This window comes from Triturus cristatus, chromosome 5_2 (genome assembly GCF_964204655.1).
Source record: "Triturus cristatus chromosome 5_2, aTriCri1.1, whole genome shotgun sequence".
Taxonomy (NCBI): domain Eukaryota; kingdom Metazoa; phylum Chordata; class Amphibia; order Caudata; family Salamandridae; genus Triturus; species Triturus cristatus.
In genome coordinates this window covers 514,052,201-514,076,052 of record NC_140588.1, presented here as the reverse complement: position 1 = coordinate 514,076,052, position 23,852 = coordinate 514,052,201, and the positions used below count along the sequence as shown (strand labels likewise).

At 46.9% G+C, this 23,852-nt stretch overlaps 1 protein-coding gene across 14 annotated transcripts in view; it reads right to left on the bottom strand.

Annotated features, from left to right (window-relative positions):
- Window positions 1-23,852, bottom strand: part of LRRFIP2 (LRR binding FLII interacting protein 2) — a 412,043-nt gene that overhangs the window by 322,715 nt on the left and 65,476 nt on the right. For all 14 annotated transcript variants that reach the window (XM_085607556.1, XM_085607555.1, XM_085607540.1 and 11 more), the window contains exon 2: window positions 11,690-11,843. In XM_085607556.1, the coding sequence (XP_085463682.1) occupies window positions 11,690-11,779 (90 nt within the window). In that variant the 5' untranslated portion in view covers window positions 11,780-11,843. The remainder of the gene's footprint in view (window positions 1-11,689; window positions 11,844-23,852) is intronic.

Here is a 23,852-nt window from a genome sequence, read left to right as displayed (position 1 = left end):
GATATCCCGTGCAACCGGTTCCGCCGTGTCCTCTCCCCTTTTCGGTGGCGGACGCTGCCTTAGTCGACCAGGAAGTCCACTCCCTTCTCGCCAAGGGCGCTGTGGTGGAGACCTCTCTTCACCCCAATGGGTTAGTCAGCAACCTTTTCTTGGTGGACAAGCCGAATGGGGGCCAGAGGTCTGTTCTAAATCTGCGCAAGTTCAACGAATGGATGGTTTACCGCCATTTCAAGATGAAGGGTATCCATCTTCTTCACGACATCATCCAACCAGGCGACTGCATAGCTCGTCTCGACCTCAAGGACGCCGACCTGGCCATCCCCATTTTTCCACCCCACCGGCGTTTCCTTCAGTTTCTTTGGCGGGACAGGATTTACGAGTTCACAACGCTTCCCTTTGGCCTGTCCTCCGCCCCTTGGTGCTTTACCAAGGTTCTGCGCCTGGTGGTCGAGCGTTTGAGGGCATCGGGCATGAGACTTCTAGTCTACCTGGACGACCTCCTCTTGATGGCTCAGTGTCCTCGTGCCTTAGCTTGCCAGCTTCAAAGGGCGGTGGACCTTCTTCAGGGCTTGGGTTTCGTGATCAACGAGGCGAAATCAACCCTTTCCCCGGCCCAGAGGGTAGTGTTCCTAGGTTTTTCCATCGACTCAGTGGAATGTACCCTCAGTCTCGCAAAATGACGAAGATACGTCACGAGCTCAGGAGAGCTCTGGTTCAGCCCCAGCTTTCCCTCAGGCAGTTGGCCCGGATCATGGGTCTCCTCTCGGCCTCGATCCAGGCCATCTTCCCGGGCCCGCTCCACTACAGAACCCTGCAACGTCTCAAGGCCCATCATTTGCGTAAGGGGATGACCTACTCTCAGAAGGTAACCCTCTCTGCGGAGGCCAGGAATGAGCTCCAATGGTGGCTCACCAACATGGAAGCCTGGAATGGGCGTGTGCGATTTTCAGTTCCATGCCGAATATCGTTCTAGAGTCAGACACCAGCAGGTCCGGGTGAGGCGCCAGGTGTGGCAACTTTACCACAGGAGGTGTGTGGTCTCCTCAGGAACAACAGTTGCATATCAACTGTCTGAAACTGTTGGCGGGATCGTTCGCGATGCAGTGTTGGACCAAGGACTCTGTCTGATCCTGTGTCCTGCTCAAGATGGACAATGTGTAGGCCGTCCGCTACATCAACCATCTCGGGGGGGTACGCGCCCAAGGTCTCTTACGAATCTGGCGGCAAATTTTTGGCAGTACTGGCTGGATCACCACGTTTCTGTAACAGCAGAGTACCAACCAGGTCAGGACAATCAGGTGGCGGACTTCCACTCTCACAATTTTCACGATGCCAGTCTTTGGAAGCTGCACCCGGGATTTTTTGCGGACCTCCAGAGCATCTGGGGTCCATTTTCAGTGGATCTGTTCGCCTCCCAATTAGATCACCAACTTCCCGGTTCTTCAGTTGGGGGCCGGATCCCCTGGCAGCGCGGACGGAAGCCTTTCTTCAGGATTGGCAGTCCGAAACGGGATATGCTTTGACCCCGTTCGCGATGTTGACGAGAGTCTCGGCCCAGAGAGCCGACGTGGTCCTGATTTCGCCAGTCGGGAGGTCTAAAGTTTGGTTTCCGGTTCTTCTGGAACTTTCTTGGTATTTTCCAATCCCACTCCCCTGCTTTCCCACCCTCCTACTCAGCCCGGACAATCTTCCTCACCCCCTAATTGCCCAAGGCTCCTTGGCTTTAATGGCGTGGAGAATTACAGGGGACGATGGGCGGTCCCAGGCCTTTCGGGAGCGGCTGAGAAGTTCATGTCCAAGGCCTGGGCAGACAGTACCGTTAAGCGTTACAGATCCACCTGGAGACGGTGGCGTCGTTGGTGTGTGCAACGGGGTCTCAATCCCGTGGCAACGGATGTGACGGCGGTCCTAAATTTTCTGGCTTCTTTGGCGGAAGACGGCCTGGTGTACAGGACCATCAATACCTTCCGTTCTGCCATTTCAGCGGGGCACATTCCTGTGGATGGTTCTCCGGTGGGTGAACATCCTTTGGTGTGACGTCTTCTACGGGGCATACGCCTCTCTCTTCCACCAGAGCCTCGTTACTCTCAGCTCTGGGCTGTCAATCTGGTGTTGAATGTTTTTGTCTTGGCAGCCGAACAGATTCCTCGCCTCGGGAGGAGCTGTCGGCCAAGTTGGCCATGCTACTCTGCCTTATCTCTTGCAGGAGGGTCTCGGATGTTAGAGCTCTGGATGTTACCAGCAGGATCTTTTCCCCCTGGGGTGTCACCTTCAACGTTCGTCTCCGAACTAAGTGTGACACGACGTCCATCTCCAATCCCGCCTTTCCGGATTCCCCCAAGCTTTGTGTGGTTTAATGCCTCAAGGCCTACGAGGAAATTTCGTTAGAGTTTCGTCCTCCTGGGGAGAGACAGTTGCTTATTGCACTTTGTAAACCCCACAGGGCGGTTTCCTCCCTTGATCTCAGAGCCTTTGGGGCTCACTCTACTAGTCTGGAAGACATTCTGAATGTGGCAGACTGGTCTTCAGACTCTACTTTCAAACGGTTTTACTTCAAACCGGTGATTAATATGGCTCACTTGGTGGTCAGTAAGTTTTAAACTAGCATACTCCTCGCCTCCAGTCCGGACATAGAATGAAACATTTCCTAGCTATCGTAACGGAAAGTTTCAATTCTATTAAGAACTCGGAGGCAAGGATTATCCCACCCAGGATACAATTCTTGTAACTTCCCACCCTCGTACTTGGATAAGTAAAGTGTTTCAACTTGGTTCTGACATACTGTTTGCATTCTGTCTTCTACATCAGAACCTTGGTTCTGATGTATGTTTTTGCATTTGGTACAACTCTGCTTCCCCCTACAGGGAAATTCTTAGCCTATGCTGGTGCCTAATTGTGTTGTTATTTTCTGACAGGGGACTCCGTTAAACAGGATTACTGAGACTTTCCACTCGACTGCCCTCGAGCGACGAAAGAGGGTGAATGGAGGTTGACAGAGGACTATTATAGCCATGGAGCCCTGTGATTGGTGATCTTATGTGGACATTCTGTACAGGGACACTATTGTTTGAATCTTGTTATTCCCTATAGTTCATTAAGTTGTTTGAATGGCTTCTATTCAATAAAGTGGAGAAAGAATATCAAATATACAAATATCTACAATATACAAATATCTACAAACGCTGCGGTAGCAAAAAAGAACAATCACAAGCAAGCTAAACCGCCAGCAACATAAGCGCTCAATACCATAGAGAAGTAATCTCACACAGACAAACAATAGTAAATATCACTAGAAAGCAAAACCATGACTTAACTGGCTGCAAGCAGAGAAGAAAGAGGAGAAAGAATAGAATAATCCTCGCCATCGAGGATTTTTGAAATTTAAATTTTCCGTTACGATAGCTAGGAAATTTTTAATTGTGGGCCTTGATCAAAACAAGCAATTGTTTTCACCAATAATGTACAGCTTTATCAGTTGAAATTCTTCTCTACATCTAATGATATAAAGGAAAACTTAATATTTTTCCTTGTGTTTTATTCACATAGTTCTGCTAAGCGTTTATGTGTAATTTACAAGTAGACCTTAGCATTTAGGTCAAAAGAGGAGTCACCAACTTTTTCTGTAATAAGAGCTACTTAAGTTCAATGAAACTTATCAGGTGTTAGTAATATTATCAGTGTTCTAATAGTGACCACATCAGAAAAGATTACATTAGTGACCACAATATGCATGAATACTAACAGCGATCACCTCAGTGCGTCAGGCATGGCTGTGAGCAGTAATATGAAAAAGGCTTTCTTAGCATGGAATATCTCTGTATGTGAAATGCATAACAGCGAGAGCTGCAATGCCTCCGGCAACAAGGAATAATATTTGTAAAAAGTCTCCCCAATCACTCAAATATCAGCTTTAAATATATTTTGGAAATTAGATTGTATTTCTTCAAATATCAGTGTATGAGTTCTGAAAATAAACATATTTGACTCGAATAGACACTCTCAATTTTGGTATATGTATATTAATTCAACCAAGCACGTAGGCAGGGGCACACACAGAAGAGCTACTGATAAGTAGCTGGAGAGCTACCAGTAGCTCACAAGCTACTAGAGTTAAAAGGACCATGGGAAGAGCATTGATATTTTTCTATGCTTCGCATATTCCACTATATTCTCACCCATCACAGAACTATTTAATGTGTAGATATCAATTAAATCAAGATGTTAAAGGGTCAAAAAATAAAAAGGCTGGTGTAGCTTTTAGGTCCCCGATATTCGTCTGAACCGAACACCTCCCTCTGCTCGATCTCTGCCTTGGTGTCTCGGCGGGCCCCCCCCTCAGACACTTTGCCCCCTGAGGATGCGCCCCCGAGAGTGGGGCCGAGCAGGCACGAAGTAGCGCTCCCCGATTGGAGGCCTCAGGGCGCAGGCGGAGCGGACGGCTCGGACGGGGGCCCCGGGTCTCCAGGTGAACGTGGCACCAGCCTAGCTTTGTGATGCTGCAGTGGCAAGTTGCGGAGTGGCCCTACCGGTCCCGGACTCTGGGCAGCAGAGGCGACTGGCAGCGGGGCGTGTGGGTGTATTGCGCCCCAGCACTTCTCCGAACTGTGGTTGTTGGCGCTCTTCCGGGGATTGCAGCTTGGAGGATCGGCCGTGGGAGTCGAGTGGCTGGACGGTGTGGCCCCTCTGGCGGGGACGGCTGGGATCTCCTCCCTGTGGTCGTTTGGGGTTCTGGCCTAGCCTCTGGGGTTCCTGGAGTAGCGGGGGCTCGGTTGGCTGCGTCCTAGGCCGCACTCTGGACCCAGCTGACGTGGTGCCCTGCCGTTGGGACATCGGACGAGGGTCCCCGGGGCTTGCAGCTACCAGGGCCCGCGGCGGCTCAGTGGTGTTGGCAGGGGACCCGCGCCCATCTAAGGGGCCTCCACTTGCGCTCTCACGGACTCTATCGCGGACTCTTGCCGGCGACAGCGTCAGCCCCCGGAGGGGCTTTGCCCTCTCTGGTCGCGTGCCGAGGGGCGACCAGCAGGGGAGGGAGAGCATGTCCAAGACCAGGCACACCAAGGTGAAACCCCTGAAGGACATTTTCGATCGTCCCCAGTCGCCCGCCTCCATGGCTAGCGTGGCGCCTGACACATCGCCCTCCAAACTTCCTCCGAGCACCGGGTAAGAGCCCATCACGAAGGCTTTCTTGGAGTCTCTGTTCCTTACTCTACGTGAAGACATCAAATCGGTGAAAACCGAATTTGCTGCGGAAATGAAGGACTTGCGTAGGGATGTTGATGGTGTCGGAGAACGGGTAGCTACCCTCGAGGAGAAAAGCGATACGGCGATAAATGATACAGCAATGCTTCAACAAGAGATAAACCGCCTGCGGGACCAGAACATGGATATCCAAACACATCTGGAGTATCTGGAAAACCGGTCCCGAAGACACAATATCCGGATCCGTGGGGTCAAGCCAACAGAGGACACTAGGGACCTGTTTGCTTTCACCACGGCCCTCTTCCAGCACATCTTGGGGGGGCACTCCTGACACTGTCGTTATCTTGGACAGAGCCCATAGACTGAGCCCGCCCAGGGGTCTCAATGCCCCTCCGGCGGACATCCTGGTGTGTGTGCAAGACTTTAAAATCAAGGAAGCCATCCTCACCAAGGCACAAGCCCTCCATCCTATCTCATTCCAGGGTCACACTCCTGTCCTATACCAAGACTTGGCTCTGATTACCCTACAGCGGCGGCGGCAGTTCCACCCCGTGACGGAGCATTTCCGGCAGCAGGGGCTCACCTATTCGTGGGGGCATCCGTTTCACCTCATATTTCGCCACGAGGGCAGGCTCCACCAACTGCGTTCTTTGATGGATGCTTGCCAGCTGCTGGGCTTGGCGGCGCCAGGCGATGAAGACGATCAAGGGGGGCCGCATCGGGCTCAGAGACACCTTCGTCTGGATGGCAGAGACAGGCTAGACGGCGGCGCTCTAGTAGGCCACCCCAGTCGGAGATCGCCCGGAGTCAGCAGGCGGCACTGACCGCAGCAACAGAGGCTCTTGCAGGGAGCGACGAAACGGCCAAGTGAAGCTGGAGTGAGCCTCTTACTCGCGTGCTCTCTCAGCATCTTTGCTGGCTCTGGGTGGGTGGCGGGGGGGCTGCTCTCCCAGTGGCCACGGTATGGATCCCCGTACTTTGACTGACCAGTTGTCCTGGGACGACGGACTATGCTCATTGTTGTTTATAGTTGGTATGTTGCCTGGGTTAGGGGGGGGGGGGTGAAGTCCTCTCTTGTTGTTGGGGTTTTTGGGTTGCTTTGGGGTTTGCTCCTCTCGTCCATCCTTCTTCCCTCCACAGACAGGTGGTTTTCAGGTAGTGCACTATGTCCTGAATGTCTCCGTGTTGTATCTCAGCATAGGCGCTGCACGCTACGCCTTGGCATGTCTCACCTCCACACACTAGATGCCCCATAAGCCACTTAAGATTCTGACCCTTAACGTTCGGGGACTCAACAACCCGGACAGTCTTTTACTTTCTGGAACACTCAGCCGCAGACATATGCCTCTTACAGGAAACGCATCTCACCCCCAAGGACCACCATCGGATGAAATCGCGCGCCTTCCCCACGCAACTCTTGTCTTCTAATTCCACCAAATCCGCCGGGGTTGCTATCCTGGTCTCTCGCTCCTTTCAGGGCAGGGTCCATCAGAAGGAGGCTGAGATAAGGGTCCGCTTACTTACTTATCAGTTCCTAGTGGCTGGGGTCTCTCTCATAGTGTGCACTGTTTACGCCCCGAACGAGGGTCAGGATACATTTTTCCACACCGTCCTTACTGAAGCCACAGCTAACACGGAGCGCCGCCTGTTGCTGGGAGGGGATTTGAACTTAGTCTTCGAAAATCTGTGCGACCGCTCGGCCCAGCGGACGACTCAGGTGGGAGCTCTCTCTCAGGCGGGTTGGCTCGCCTTGGTGATCTTGGGCTCGTTGATCTGTGGCGCCACTTTCATCCCCGTAGGCGCACTTGTACGCACTTCTCAGGGGCACATGAAATAGTCAAGCCTGGCATACGTTTTATTAGCTCCCTCCCACTGCAGGCGCTCGCAACGGGCTCCGAGATCCTTACTGCATCTCTCTCAGATCATTCCCCAGTTGTTGCCACTTTCCACTTCCCCCGAGTCCAGCAGCCACTGCGGCATTGGCGACTGCGCGACACGCTATTGCACTCTGCATCTACGGTCGATCAAATCAAAGTAGCAATTGTCAACTACCTCACTGTTAACGCGAACTCCGACACATCTCGAGCGACACAGTGGACAGCCCTTAAAGCCGTCCTGCGAGGGGACTTTAGAGCCATCTCGACGGCCAGTAACTTGGAGCACAGCCGCAAACGGGCTGAGCTTACCCAGAGGGTGGCTGAACTGGAGCAAATGCACCAGCGCACAGGAGCAGCTAGAGCATGGCGGTGGTTGTGCGTGGAGCAGAAGCAGCTTGCGGCACTGGACCAAGATAGAGCCGAGTATGCGGTTCTCCGGTTGCGCCAGTCCTTTTATGTTGGGGGTGATAAATGCGGCCGTCTGCTGGCCCATCCGGCAACGCCAAGGGGTGCAATCTATTCACCGGGGCCCCGGGGGTGACCTCACGTCGGACGATGGGGCGATCGCGGAAGCCTTTCGGGATTTCAATGCGACTCTTTACTCGAGCAACTCCCTGGACCCACTCCACTGCTTCGCTTATCTAGAGACCGCTCAGATACCGTCTCTTACCCCAGCGCAAGCGGACTATCTCGATAGGGATATAGGGACGGAGGAGGTCATTGCAGCAATCTCGCGCTTAAAGCTGGGCAAATCGCCGGGCCGGATGGTTATTCGGCAGCCTTTTACAAAACCTTTTGTGCGCAGTTGGCTCCCTTACTGAGAGACTTGTTTAATACCTTCTCCCAGGATGGCGCCATCCCTGCAGAAATGCTAGAGGCGTCAGTCGTGGCCATCCCCAAGCCTGGGAAGGACGCGACACTTTGTAGCACGTACAGGCCGATCTCCCTACTCAATGTCGATCTTAAACTGTACACGAGTATCCTCGCAACCCGACTTGGGTCCTACATGCCCAAACTCGTGGAGCCGGACCAGGCGGGATTCATACCACAGAGGCAGACAAGTGACAACACCAAGAGAGTCCTCCACCTCATTGAAAAAGCATCGCGTACCACCGGGGAATATATGTTATTGGCCGTAGACGCGGAGAAGGCCTTTGACAGGGTGGATTGGCCATATCTAGATCAAGTACTGCGGCGGTTTGGCTTGGGGGAGAAGCTGCGTACACGGATCCTGAATTGTTACCATCTGCCCACGGCTGCAGTCCGGGTGAATGGACAGACCTCTTCCCGGTTCCCCATTAGCAGAGTTACGAGGCAGGGGTGCCCCCTCTCCCCCCTCCTCTTTGCGCTATATATGGAGCCGCTGGCACTTCGGATCAGGCGTCATCCCCTTATAACTGGCATCAAATTTGGCAGAGATGTCCACGCCATTAGCCTATATGCGGATGATATTCTATTGTCTCTCACTGACCCAATCCAGTCGCTCAGAGCCCATTTCATCGAAATTCATAGTTTTGGGCAGACCTCCGGTTTTAAAATTAATATGGAAAAGTCGACGGCACTTAATATCTCCCTTACCCAGCCCACGTTGGCTAGTCTTCAAGAGGAACACTCAATACAGTGGGCGGCTTCCACAGTCCCCTACTTGGGAGTGCAATTAGGCCCCACCCTTCAAGCTACAGTCACCGCTAACTACGGTCGGCACCGCACCCACATTCGCAGTGAACTGGGTCAATGGAAACATCACACCCTCTCTTGGCTAGGTAGAATCGCGGCCACCAAAATGACCATTCTTCCTCAAATCCTATATCTTTTTCAGACGCCCCCTCTCCGTCCTCCTACGGGCTGGATTCAGCAAACTCAAACGGATCTGGCGCAGTTTATTTGGCAGGGCCGCAAGCCCAGTTTTAAGCATGCAGTAGCAATCTTACTGCCAGAGCGGGGAGGAGTGGGGGTTCCCGACATGCAGCTTTATTTCTAAGCTTCACAACTCCGCTACCTTGTAGAGTGGAGCCGTTTGGAGTCCGAGAAGCATTGGTTATTCCAAGACCAAGCGGTAGCGGCAACGACCCTGCAGGGTGTCCCCTTTCTGCGTAAGGTCCACAGGCCACCGAATCTCTATGCTTCCTACATTATGGGTACGATTTTGGAGGCGTGGGACCGTACCGCCGTCACACATGCTCTGACTTCCTTTCCCTCTCCCTTAACGCCACTCTTTAACAATCCAGAATTTCAACCAGGCATGGCGACTAAGGCCTTTGCACTCTGGCGACCCTCTCCGTGCCTCGGGCATCTATTTGACTCTGATGGCATTCTTCCCTTTCCACAGCTTTGTACAGAATATGGCCTTCCAGAGACCGAGAGGCTCCCATACGTACAGCTTAGACATTGGGTCCTGCAACCCCAAGTGAAACCTGGTGCCCAGCATCCCCTCACTACCTTTGAGAAATGGCTTATTACTAGATCTTCAGATAAAAAGCTTATTTCCGATCTTTACAAGCACCTCCTTGCCACTAATGCACATACGTACAATGCGGGCCAGACACGCTGGGAACAGGAGATTGGGAGACCCCTCACTCATAAGGAATGGGAGAACATCAACTACAGGGCCCGACACTCAGCACACCACGCAGGCCTTACTGAGACAATGACTAAGGTGGTTACCTACTGGTACTATACGCCGGAGCGTCTCCACCACTTTGATCCCCGCCAGAGTGCTCTCTGTTGGAGGGGTTGTGGGGAGGTGGGCACCCTAGAACATCTACTGTGGAGTTGTGAGCACATTCAGCCTTATTGGTCCCAGATACTGGACGAAATAGATACTCACCTGGACACACAGCTCCCTGCCTACATACTTTTGGGCCTGCCAAACCGGTTTATGCACCCTCTAAAATCCCGAAGGGGCGCCTGATTGCCATTGCCCTGGGAGCGGCCACACAACATACTGGCGCTCTGGCGCTCCCCCTCGCCCCCACCTCACTCGGGATGGTTGCAGAGGCTGTGGTCAGTGTTGGGGATGGAGAAGCTCACTCTCACTCTGGCAGGCAGAGGGTCTGAATTCCCGGAGCTCTGGCGCCCCTTCCTCACCCTCCTCATAACTGACCTCAGGGAACTAACGTGACCCCGCTATCTTAGATTATTGCGTCTGGCAGATACGCAGATCCCACAGAAGGCCCTCCTGCGCAGATCTACTAAACTGAGATGATCCGCTGTGGGTCGTTGGTCCTCCTACCCTATCCCGTGGGGTTTTTAGTTGAGGGACGAAAGGGGGGGCGGGGGGGGGGCGGAGGGCGGACAGGTTTGGGGAATTTTGGGGTTTATGCCTTTGGAGGGTCTCCCTCTGTTATTTTCTTTCTATGTTCTTTCTCTTATTCTGCTCTCTAGTAGCCTTGCTCCATGCTTCTTACCTTGGGAATGCTATTAGTCGCAACACTTGTGTCTGTTATACATTGTATTCAGGAGTCGGGGTCTGGTTTTTTTTTCTCCATTGACATAAAAATCAATAAAAGATTTAAACCATAACTTTATCTGCTCACCAATCCCCGAAGGAAATATGGGACGTTGTCATTCAGACAGTCAACAAATAGTTCTTATCTATTCTGGAGTATGATGTATGTATTTGGGGGGAAAAGGTTGTAGGCATGTTGGACGTCATTCTGTGTTCGTTAGGCACCTACCAAACCCACATCCTGCTGCAAGATATTAAGTGGGGTATGAACATCTATGAGCTGCTTAGAGTGCTTTGACAGTAAACAGTAGCCCTCAGCATACACCCAAAAGTGTCCTCAGAACTGTGCAGAAAAAATGATCGCTGGATTGATTACAAACATAATTTGCAACCGTCATCAAGATCACTTCTCCAAAACAAAAATATATTTTGAATTTGAAAGACTTACTGTAACTTAAACTTGGAGTCCCTGTATACCAATAAACCCACTACAATAATTTTAGTCCTTTCCTTTTACAGAGTTTATATTTCAACTCAGAACCATTTAAGTGGAGGCGATCCATTTGTTGGAGAATCACAGGCTCCATTAATCCATTACAAATTCCTTTAAAATGGCAAATACCACAAGTGGTTAAAATCCTGAATGTATGTATTGTGCTATGTTTAGCATTTTCCAAGTGGATCAGACCAAATTTGCATGACGATACCTGGTATACCGAACTCTTCACCGCAACTTAGAGTAACAGTCAAAGCATCATTACAAAACCAAATACCAATTGTTTTCGTCAAGCTCCCCCACTTTTCTGGGTCTCTCCAAATGCATATCTTCAGTGCCTTCACCTTACAACCTCAAAAGAAAGAATGTTTTAGGGTCCCATTCAGGGTCCCTCAGTGTGTGAAGCAGACGCTGTTTGTTTTGGGTGCCCTAGCCTCGGCTCCCATTTTGAACGCTTTTCCCACTGTGCAAAACTGCGTTCCTGATAGCCTCACCGCCAGAGAGGACACTTGACAAGCGAGGTTGGATGTGGATTGGGATGTTAGTATATAATGTTTTTTCTACATTTCTGCTTTATTGTTAGTTATTAAACTGCTTATTGTACAGATGAGGAATAGTCACAATCAATTGTAAGTAAGATTAGGAATAATTAATATTATTTTTACATACCTCTCTGGCAATGTGACTTAATGCTTCATCCTCTGCGGAAAATCTGTCTTTAATAGGAGTGCGTTTCCTTCCATGACCAGGTGTCCCCATCTTTATTTCTGCTTCTTAAGGTTTTACTTTTAGAGGGTTTAAAATAAATCCACGAACTTCAGACCTAAAAAAAAAACATGAAACAAGGATTCAGCAGACGGCGTCATTATATTAATTGTAGACCGAGTTTAGGTATCACAGAAAAAGGAAGATCAGTGTGCAGCTATTGCGGTTTGTTTAGCTAATATGGGGAGATGCAACTTGCCTGCACTTCAAAAACATAGAAATAATGGATTTCTGCTTTCGGGAATAGAACTAGCTTTTTATAACCGAACAAGACAATTTATCACAATCGTATTACATTTACATACATTGAAGAGGCCAGGGAGTAACAGAATCTGCTAAAAGATGAAGGGTGGAGGAGGGGGCGGATTGACCAGGAGAGGTCTTTAGGTTCGTTTTTAAATGTTGTCAGTTTATAAATATGCATTGGCAAAGCCAATAGGTATTGCCTATGCAAGAGGTATTGGTTTGCCAATATGTTTTAGCCATGTTGTACACCAGCGTGGCTGCTGTTCAGCATGGCTAACAGTTAGTGGGGTAAAAGAGTGCCGTGGAGTATCATGGAGTGGCAAGAGTTGAGTGGTATAGAGTGTTGTAGAGTGTCGTGGAGGGAGTAGAATGCCGTAGAGTAGAGTGTTGCAGAGTGGAGTGATACAGAGTGTCGTGGGGTGGTGTAGACCAAAGTGGTGGGGCGTAGATGGTGTGGCATTGAGTGCTGTAGAGTGGCGGAGAGTGGCGTAGATTGTTGTAGAGTGGAGTAGTGTAGAAGAGTAGCATGGCGGATGTTGTGTAGAGCAGATAGTGTCGTACGGTGGCATAGAGTGGAATAGTGTTGCAGAGTGGAGAGGTATAGAGGGGAGTGGCACAGAGGAGTGGAGCTTAATATAGTAGAGTGTCATTGAGTGGAGCAGAGTGGCCTGGTAGTGCTGAGTAAATTGGCGTAGAGTGCGGTGGGGTAGAGTGCATGGGTTTTGAGTAAAGTGCTTTAGACTGTATTAGCGTAGAGTACTGTGACGTACAGCAGGGTAGAGTGGTGCAGAGTAGATTACAGTGGCGTAGAATAGATCTTTTCACAGTAGAGGTAAGTGGCACAGAGTAGGGTGGTGCAAGGTAGAGTGGAGTGCCGTAGAGTAGCGTAGAGTGCAGTGGGGTAGAGTGGTGTGGAGTGCAATGGCGTGGAGTGCAGTTGTGCAGAATAGATCAGAGCGGCATAGAGTGGAGTGATGTAGATTGTAGTGGCGTAGAATGCATTGGCGTAGAGTGCATTGGCGTAGAGCGCAGTAGTAATGCGTAGAGCACAGTAGCATGGCGTAGAGCGGCGCAGAGTCGTGCAGATTGCAGTGGCATAGAGTGCAGTCGTGTAGGAGAGTGGAATGGCGTGCAGCAGTGTCAGAGTGAAGTGGCACAGAGTGGAGTAGTGTGTTGCAGAATAGAGTAAAGTAAAGTGGAATGGAGTGGCATAGAGGGAGTTGCGTAGAGCTTCGTATAGTAGTGAAACAGAGAGGCATAGATTGCAGTAAAGTGTTGTAGAATGGAGTGGCGTAGAGTAGAGTTTAATGGAGTAGAGCTTCGTAGAGTGGAGTAGAGTTGAGGGTCTAGAATGAAGTGGCGTAAAGTACAGTGGTGCAGAGTAGAGCAGCGTAGAGTGCACTACCGTAGAATTAATCGGTTTTCGAGTAAAGCGGTGTAGACTGCATTGGCGTAGAGCCCAGTGACGTAGAGTGGCACAGAGTAGAGTGCAGTGGCGTGGAGTTCAATGGCATAAAGTAGAGTGGCATAGAGCGCAGTGGATTAAAGTGCAGTGTCGTAGATTGAAGTGGCGTGGAGCAAGGTAGAGTGGAGTGATGCAGTTCACAGTGGAGAGGTGGAAAGTATCAGACTCCAGTGGCGTGGCATGGCGTGCAGAACAAAGTGGCGTAGAATGGAGTGATGTAGAATTTAGTGGCATAGAGTGCAGTTGATTGGTGCAGAGCAGAGTGCAGTGACCGAATGAAATGGTAAAGAGTGCAGTGGTGCAGAGTAGAGTCGTGTAGTGGAGCAGAGTGGAGTGGTGCAGAGTGCAGTGACGAAGAGGGCAGTGGCGTAGAGTGCATTGGTTTTGAGTAAAGTTGTGTAGAATGCATGGGAATAGAGCGCAGTGGTGTAGAGTGGTACAGCATAAGAGTGCAGTGGCACTGAGCAGTGATGTGGAGTGGTGCAGAGTAGAGTGCAATGGTGTAGTGCTTAGTGGCATAGAATAGATTGTTTCAGAGTAGAGTGAAGAGGCGTGGAGTGGTGCAGAGTAGGGTGGGGTACAGTGCACTTACATACAGTAGAGTGATGCAGAGTAGAGAGGCGTAGAGTGGATTGGCAAAGAGTGCAGTGGTACAGACTACAGTGCATTGGACCTAGAGTGCTTTAGCGGTAGAGTGATGCAGAGTAGAAATGTGGCCCAGAGTGCAGTGGTGTAGAGTAGTGCATATTAGAGGGGCGTAAATTCAGTGGCAGAGAGTGCAGTGTTGCAGAGAAGAGTGTGTAATAGAGTGCATTGGTGTAAAGTGCAGTGGCATAGAGTGCATTGGTTTTGAGTAAAGTCATGTAGAGTGGTGTAGAGTGCAGCGGCGTAAAATAAAGAGGCATAAGGCGGAGTGGCCCAGGGCAGATTGTAGTGACAGAGTGGAGTGTTAGAGTGCAGTGTTGTAAAGTGCAGTGGTGCAGAGTAGATTAGAGTAGCTTCGAGTGGATTAGCATAGAGTACATTGATGTAGAGTGTAGTGGCGTACAGTACACTGGCATAGAGTGCAGTAGAGTGCAGTGGCATGAAGTGCAGTAGTGCAGAGTAGGGTGGTGTAGAGTTCAGCGGTCGAGAGTGCAGTTTTGCAGTTGGAGTGGTGCAGGGTATAATACAGTCGCGTGGAGTGGTGCAGATCAGAGTGGCGTAGAGAGTAGTGGCACAGAGTGCATTGGCGTACAGTGTGCAGAGTAGAGTGCAGTGGCAGAGAGCAGACCGTCGTGGAGTGCAGTGGTGAATAAATAGAGTGCATTGGCATAGAGCAGAGTAGTGTAGTGTGGCCTGGAGTACAATGGAGAAAGGTGCAGTTGGTTTAGATTGCAGAGTGGCATAGAGTTGCAGAGTAAAGTATAGTAGCTTAGCGTGGTGCAGAGTTGAGTGCTGCGGCACCAAGTGCAGTGGTTTAGAGTAGATTGCTTTAAAGTAGAGTGGTTCACGGTAGAGTGTACAGTCCTAATTCTGATATATTCTGAAATATCTGCACAGCTCATTTACATAGATTTAAATGTTGTATGCTAAAAAAATAAAAAAAAAATATCCAGCCTTCTGACCAACACACTGAGGTTAGCCAGCAAGATTGTCGAACAAATCTTCTTTCTTTGAAGTCAAAGAAAAGTAAACACCAAGCTCCCTGGAAGACAGATCCTGACATTTGACATCTGTCTTTCACTGTACAGCAAATGTGATAAGATAAGAATAAAATGTAAAGGCCTGTTTACAGAAATTCAGTTCTGGTGGAAGAATACATACAGTAAATAGGGTTTGGGCAAGGGAAGGTACGAACTCAAACTGGACAACTTAAAACAAATGAAGCAGCAAAAAGAAAGCAAGCCATGGTGATTTACAAACCACAAAACCAATAGGCAGAATGCATTTCCTGGGAAGGTTTCCAAAGTTGTTCCAAAAAGTCGTTAGAAATAGGCTTCGACCTAATAAAAGTGAGTAGATTGAGCCCCATAAAATGAAAAGTAATGCATTTGTAAAAGAAACAGCCACACGTCCAATTAACGACAACTTTCAACTTCAAACTACAACTCACGATTTAGCGTAGATTAAAGCAATCACGCAGCCCACTGATAAAACTATTTCTATGGGAGCAGGCTGATGTCAGGGCACTGCTCCTCTATACGCAGCTATAACCAATATTAAGTTATTCATATTAACGAAGAGATGCCCTTTGAACACAGAATTCTTTTTTAACTTCAGTCCCTGCCATAATAAAATTACAAGTGTCTTCTACCGACAAGAACCGTTTCAAAATGAACAGATGCCTTCATAAAAGATACAGTACAGCAGGTCGGAGTTGATTATGGCGACACACCAATTATAAGTGCTACAGCCTTGATTGGTTCACAAGGAAAAGTTGTGTCTTATGCCACAGGTAAGATCTGTTTGTTATAAAAACGTTTTGATAAAGGTCAAATTGTGAAAAACATTTTCTAAAGCCAATAGCCCTTTAACAGTGGATTGTGATCACAGTTACAGGATGCAGACCAGTACTTTTGTTACATATAATCTCGTAGATTATCGTAGCATGCAAGGATTTTGGTGTTGGCGTCCCACTCAAGAAAACCAGAGAGAAGATTTCCACTGGTATAATTCCTATGAGGCCATCGTAGCAGGGTAGTTTATATTGTTTTGACAACTGAAATGTTGTACGTATTTGTCATTTTATTACCCTATACCATGTGGTTGCCTTGTGGGAAAGCCTATATCAAGTACAGTAGGTTTGAGTTAGTTCTGGTGAAAAGCCAATGAAAGACTATAGGCCTGAATGATTCACTAGGAAACGTTATGCAAATTCCATTGGTTTTGTTTGAAATGTTTACTATGAAAAGCTACAACAAAGGCAGTAGGCCTGATTCATTATGAAACACATATGTTAAAAACAAGAGGCATTTAACCTTTACAGTGCAGACAGCAACAAGTTGACGTCCTCCGCTCTACTTCTGCAATGCAAAGGACATCAATTGGGCATCCCAATAGGGGAGTGCGGAAGCACAGAATCCTTTATGGATCAATGGGTGGGCCCCGTTAAGCTATTCACCAACATTCGGCTCTTTCATAAGGACGATGTCTCACAAAGAAGTTTTTACTAATAGTGGAGAGACATTTTGCATAATATGCTTATGCCTTCTTTAGTGTGTTGTAGTTGAGTTTTTTTCCGTTCTTTTTCGCTTAGCTTTTTGAAAAAGCTGTATGCTGCACTGAGCCAGGTAAGTGCTTTTGACACGATTGTTGTGATCACACTTTTCTAAACTCTCAAAGCACTGCATTCCATTCTTACAATTCATAGCACACGCAGCATTCATTTCTAGGAGTAGCTCTGCATTCCACCTCGGCCAAAAGGTTTTAGATAGAAACAGGGATGGCGACTCATTGGATAATTGCTTCAGTGACTCTTACTCATATGACTGAGGACAGCTGTGAGTTAGAGTCTTATACTGAAATAGCATCTGAGGGAGAGGGTTGGGGGTAGAATCTGGAAGTGATCTTTCAGATGGAATTCCTTGCAAGGAGGACTGATCTTACAGTGATTCTGATGGCAGTCGTGATGTCCCATTGCAAGCAAAATGTGTGCAGAGGAGAGCCAGTAACATGGCAGATCAATCCAAAGTGAAGGCAGGTACCACGCACTGAGCACCGACAAGCCTCCTGATTTAGCTCAGCCACATAATCCCCCATTCACTGCAGATGCTGGATGTAAAGTCAATAATGTCATTGTTTTTGCTATGGACTACTTACATCTTTTTAAGGATGAACACTTCCTTAAGGAAATAGTGCAGCAAACATATTTGCTTGACAAACAGTTTAAGGGAGTACACTGCCACTCTGGTGCCTCGCTCTAGAGTACACCTGTGGACTACAACTTCAATTTCTATGCCTAATGCTGAACATGTGAATAGTGCACAAATCAACCATATGGTCCTACTGGCCTACTCACTCGTACAGTTTGGGCAACAACCAGCTTTGAACCCGTCATGAGCAGAGACAAAATCTTGATTTTTCAGCATATGTTGCAGTGCAATGATAATTCTGTTGCATAGCCCCTGGACCAGCATGAGAGGTCGTACAAAATCAGCCTGTTGTGGAACATTTGTCTGCCGAATTTACAGAGATTTGTATTCCTGGAAAGAATATTGCAGTCGATGAGTCCTTGATTTTGTATAAAGGGTGACTGGTGTCCAGGCAGAACATACCAAGCAAAAGAGCTTATTACGACATCAAGATATACATATTGTATCAAGACTGTCAATGGGTTTGTATACAGTTTGAGAGTAGATACAGGAAAGGACTCCACAATAAATCCTGCAGGTTGCCCTTCCATATTAGGAGTGAGAAGATCATATGGGAGCTTGCCCAATTTCTCATAACCATTATGTAGTTAATTTCAGTACACGAGTCCAGCTATATAGTGAACTGTCCATAGTTGGCACTGGGGCTTGTGGTACAATTCAAAAGCAATGCAAAGGATTTCCACAGGACTTTTCTCGTAAGAATCATAGCAACAAACTGCTCACTGTCTGCGGCAAGTATATGTGCTCACTGCACTTCATGATGAAAGCACTTCTGTGACGGTTAGGGGCCAGTTAAAAAGTCCGCAAGCCCACCTCTATGCTTGATTACAAGTACATGGGAAGAGTGGATGAAAAAGACCAGATTCTTTAACAATATAATGTGAGTCTTTAAACTTCCATATGGTATAAGAAATTAGCTAACCACCTGAATCAGTTGGCAACATACAATGCATATGATGTCCATCAGCAGACTACCACTGGAAGACTGATGTCCTTCATTGACTTGCAGTTGGCTGTTATTGTAAGTCTTACTGCTGTAAAAGCAGTCTCCTCTACATCTGTTGTGGAAGAAGTTGGAAGGCTGAAGAAGCAACACTTTGTCGACCACATTCCTGCAACAGAAACGTCGGTATAGGCGATGCAGTGTTTGTGCTCAGCTAGGCGATGCAGTGTTTGTGCTCAGCTAGGCAAGGCGTAAGAGGGTAGATTATCACGGTCACCAGTTCCCAGGCCTGATTTGCCTAACCTAATTCTGAGAAACTGATTGAAGTGAAGCACATAGAATAAGAATTAGCATCTGACCCAAATAGACAATTCATGGTTACATACCTTCCTTGGGCCATTACTTGAGTAGCTGTGTAGTTTTTTTACTTCTTCCATTTAATTTGGAAAAAAGGACTGTAATCCAAGACTTTCTTCCTAAATTAGATTTGAGCCACCTTGTCTTTACTGACTCCAGTAAAGAGGCAGACAATGGCCTTGCTTATGGTTGCTTGCCACTTTCATCCTCTGTCACATTTGGCGGATATTCTGCTTATTACAAGTGTATTAAAGTCAATGCACTGCACAGAAATATGAACAGGACATGTCCACCCAACAGATGCCCTTGGACTTTCTAGAAGTGCTCTTTGTGGAACCTATTAGAGTTCGAACCAGCGTGTTCAGCCCAGTTTTCAAAGGTAGATTTGTTCACAGTATCCGAGGAATGGGTCATAAGTGCATTTCTCGACCACCCTAAAAGTACTTCTACACACTGAAACAAGTTGGATTGAGTGCAGTGTGCAGACTGCCACAGGGAGATAATGAATATGCACAAGGCATCATCGGGGTGTAAATACTTCTGGTGAGACAGACATGAACAGTTAGTCAAAGCTTGGCCAAGGTTTGTTTGCATAGTGATCTTGTGTAGTTAGAAGGCAAATGGTCATGGTAGGAGTGACATACAGATCACTGTTTCCACCGCTATACACATATTTCCGACTTGGGACATGTTTGTTACTTTCATCCTCATTCAGAACATGGCAGATATTCTGTCCGCTGTATTACTAGTGCATTAGAGTGAATGTACTGCACATAACGGTGGACATGAGCCATGTTTTGACTGAGTTCACAGTCCACCAAACACTTAAGGTCCTCAATCTTTCAAGAAGGGCTCTTTAGAGAACTTAGTAGTCTGCTCCAGCATGCTTAGCCCAGTTTTCAAAGGTAGATTTGTTCACAGTGCCCAAGGAATGGGCCACAAATGCATCCTCCGATACACCCAACTTACTTTTTACACACTGGAAGGAATTGGGTTTTTAATGCTTTAAAGCAGTGAGTGTACTGAAGGTGCATGAAAGACAAGTCTTTCTCAGACTAGTTGAGATGCCAAGGTGAGGAACTAGTAAAGGTGCACCTGCACCACTGCAGTATTCGGACTCTGGGTAACACAATCATGAACCGGTAGTCAAAGCTTAGCCTAGGTTTGCTTCCATGAGGCTTTTTATGATGGTAGACAGAAGATGCTAAATTTAGAACAGAACCTCTGGTCAAGGCACTAACCCCCCAAAAGTGGCTGGCGGTGTGTGTGGATGCTAGCTGGCAGTACGCATTACTTTGTAATAGATGTTTTTGCAAGTTGGCGAACGACCTGTTGAGTGGCAGTGCGATTGGTGTTTTAGTCCAATTGGCGTATGATGATGATGATAATGATGGGCCTTTCTATGGTGGTGGTCTGTTAATGTGAGTGTTGTATGTCTTTGGCTATTTGCTAGCGGTGTGAATGGAACATAAACTGGTTGGTTCCTTGACATAGATTGAACGCTTGCTACCACTAAGTGAGGAGTTCAATATTCCAATACTGCTATTAGTATTAATTCTTTGACCTCACTATTAATGTGCCACAACCTACTGATTTAAGTCTGCACTTCAGTACTGGATATACTCCCAAGGAACAATATCAACATCTCGCATTTTTTTAAATCTGGAAAAACTAGAGCAGACCAGGTTGGTTTAGCTTGCACGGATCCCACTCACCCAAAATGCCCTGCAAATGCCAAATCTTACCTCAATGGTTAAAATCATCCTCACATTTTTTAGCGAAACGTTCGGAATCTGTGGGAAATCCATAACAATCCTATTATGCAGTGTTTCCACACTTCTAGTGCTTAAAACGCAAACCCACTTGTGTGCTTCGTCCTAGTGTCCATGACACAAACAATGCCCCAAAAATCAACCTGAAGAATTTAGCAACAGCGGTGACTGCTGCGTTTGGGCCCTAGTTCAGGTCCCACCCAGGAAAACCTACCAAAGCCAGACATTTCTCAAAACTAGACACCCAAGGAAGTCCAGGGTGGAGTGGCTTGTGTGGATCCAATTACATTTTCTCACGCACAATGTCCTGCAAACCTCACACTTTGCCTAAATTTATGAATTGTCCTCACATTTTTGTGATGGAAAAGCTTATGGAATCTACAGGAAACCATAAAATTCTATACAACAAAAGCATTTCCACACTTCTCCCAATACAAATTATACCCCACTTATGTGGCTGTCCCTTGCACCTGCAACAGTCGCAGATAAAACAGGAGACAATGGCACTACCATTATGGATACCTGCAAATTCCAGAAGAAAACATTTGATCTGTCCATTTTGCATTTTGGAGTCTTTTCGGTTACAGGCGCTGGGCCCAAAAGTGGAGTATAGTTTTTACCAGGAGAAATGCTGTAACTTTGCATTATAGGAATTTTGATCCCTGCAGGTATCCTGAACTTTATTTGACAAAAATGTGAGGAAAATACTTTTTTTATTTTTTGCCAAAGTTGGTGGTTGCAAGACCTCATAAGTAAGAAAACTGTGTGGATTCCACACTGGACTCTCCTGGGTGTCTAGTTTTCAGAAATACCTGGGTCTGGCAGGTTTACCTGGGTGGTGGTAGACCCTTGACCCAAATGTCACATCCACCCACACTGCCAAACTGAGCAGCTACCGACAATGCCAAAATGAGTAGCTTTTCTCTGATTTTTTTGATGTCACCATTTGGCGTTTTGTGCGAAGGGTGCCAGACTCAGCCACACGTGGGTACCTATTTTATTGGCAACAAGTGTGGGAGCGCTGAGAGGCAGGAATTTTGTGGATACCTGCAGCTTCCGGATCTTTCTCTCACAGAAACGGCAGGAGAATGTGTCTTTTTAGCCAAAGTTTGAAGTCTGCATATGATTCATGAAGTCACACCACCCTAGATCCCCTCGGTGTCTAGTTTTTAGCAGTCTGTTTCGTAGTATTCTCCGGGTGGCAACAGAGAGAGGGTCCAAATTACAAAGCTACCCACATCATAAAAAAAAAAAAAAAAAGTGTTGATTGTGCTGGGTGAAATGTGATGCCTTCAGGCAGTATTTTGTGGTGCTTTGCGTTGCAGGCGCTAAGCCCAGCTACACAAGCAGGGAGTAGTTTTTGTTAGGAGAACAAAGAGAAGTAAAACATTTATCCCTATCACCTGAATTGCTCTGCATTTTCGGCTTCCAAATGTAAGTTAGTGTACCAGAGAAAACACATTTTGCAAAATGCCTTCTGAATTACATGACAGCATGGGTAACCTTAAATTCAGAGGTGTACATATAACCACAGTTCCTAAACGCACTATCTTGTGCGCATTTCATAAATACGTATGTTTCCTTCATACCCATTTTTCATTCATTAGATTTTTTCATATAACGATGCTGCATATTCAGCACATCAAAAATCATTATGCGCTGCAGCTTAGTTGTCAGTGCTAGGCTAGGCGTTGCATGTTTTATGAAAAACTTCAAACCCTATACAAGCTTGCGACCAGAAGGATCTGACGGACGTAACAGCATATTGTATTTCTGAATCAGCGATTGTGACAAAAAATTACAGATGAAAATGTTGTCACCAATTGTCTTTTTCCTACTCATTTCATTATTTTTTTATTTCAATAATTTGGTTCTTTGGGAAAACACGCAGGAATCTACACAAATGACCTCCTGTTGAATACAGATTGAACAGATTTCCAGGATCACCCATGGGTTTCACACATTTCAACCACATACTGCAAGTAGGTTGAAAGCACAAAACTTAGGAAAAATGGACTAGCTAAATAAAAATGGAAATACTGTGGTGAAAATAAAAATTGATACCACCATACTTGATGCTGAAAGTTGGTAAGATGGTGATACTAGCACAGGACACCTTTCAGTGATACCATTTTTAGAGAAAGTCTATCTGCTTTCTTGAACAGCATCTCTTTCCTCATTTTACAGGAAAAATAATAAAATACTATTTTCTATATTCTCTCTAAGGAAGTCCACAAACCCTGGAGTACTTTATTTTTTCTTCAGCATGCTGAGGTTACTAAAGACGCAATTTCGAACAAGACATAATTCAAAATTACGAAGGCCTATGTGCGAGGACCCCCCCAGACAACAAAAAAGGGCTCAGCATTGGGAGTGGAAAAGCTGCCTCAGCAGTTATGGGGTTAAGGGTGGATAGTTTCTGCACCATGTGCAGACAGGTACTTTCTTACAAAAAATTATCCCCTTAGAACAACTCTAGGGGTAGAATATCTGCACTGTAATAATTCTCAATGCAGTCTCTTTGACAGTCCTGAGAGACTAGATTCGCCTGCAACAACTTGTAATAAAATAAAAATTTATATATATATCGATCCCGATAACTGCATAGTGGCTGTCAGTAAGGGCGGTCCTCGCACAGGGTATCGGTACCCTGAAATATAAGACTCCACAGTTCTTCAAGTTTTCAAAAGAACGCCAGGACACCTTGGAATTGCAGGAAATAATACCGACTGCACCAGCAATGCGTTTCAGCTTTCGCCTTGCTCACGCTGTGGCTAACGCAGAAACAGCATCTTTTTTATTTTCATTGAGTGTAATAAACAAAGTAAAAGGACACACTGTTTTAAAGCTCATACTTGTACAATTCAGTGGTGGCCATCTTGGAACAGTAAAGATTCAATGAAATTCAATGCGACTGTTTCTAATCATGGAAGCGTCCTTACTTAAATAGTAAAGTATAATATAGAGAACCTAAATAAACAGTGTGTTCTTTTACTTTGTTTATTACACTCAATGAAAATAAAAAAGATGCTGTTTCTGCGTTAGCCACAGCGTGAGCAAGGCGAAAGCTGAAACGCGTTGCTGGTGCAGTCGGTATTATTTACTGCAATTCCAAGGTGTCCTGGCGTTCTTTTGAAAACTTGAAGAACTGTGGAGTGTATATATATATATATATATATATATATATATATACATACACACACTGAAAAAACCATAGGTTTCACACATGTTCTAGTTAGCGGAAATTTTACTGATAAAAAACCAATGAAATTCCCCCGTTATAGTTACTGTAGGCAACTATAACTCACGCGACCGTAATCCTCTGCTGATGCTAATACTGTATTTAGACACTTATTTGCCCATGTCTTCTTCCATACATTTTTAGCTATACATATATTACAAATATTTTTTTTTCATAAAGACACATATG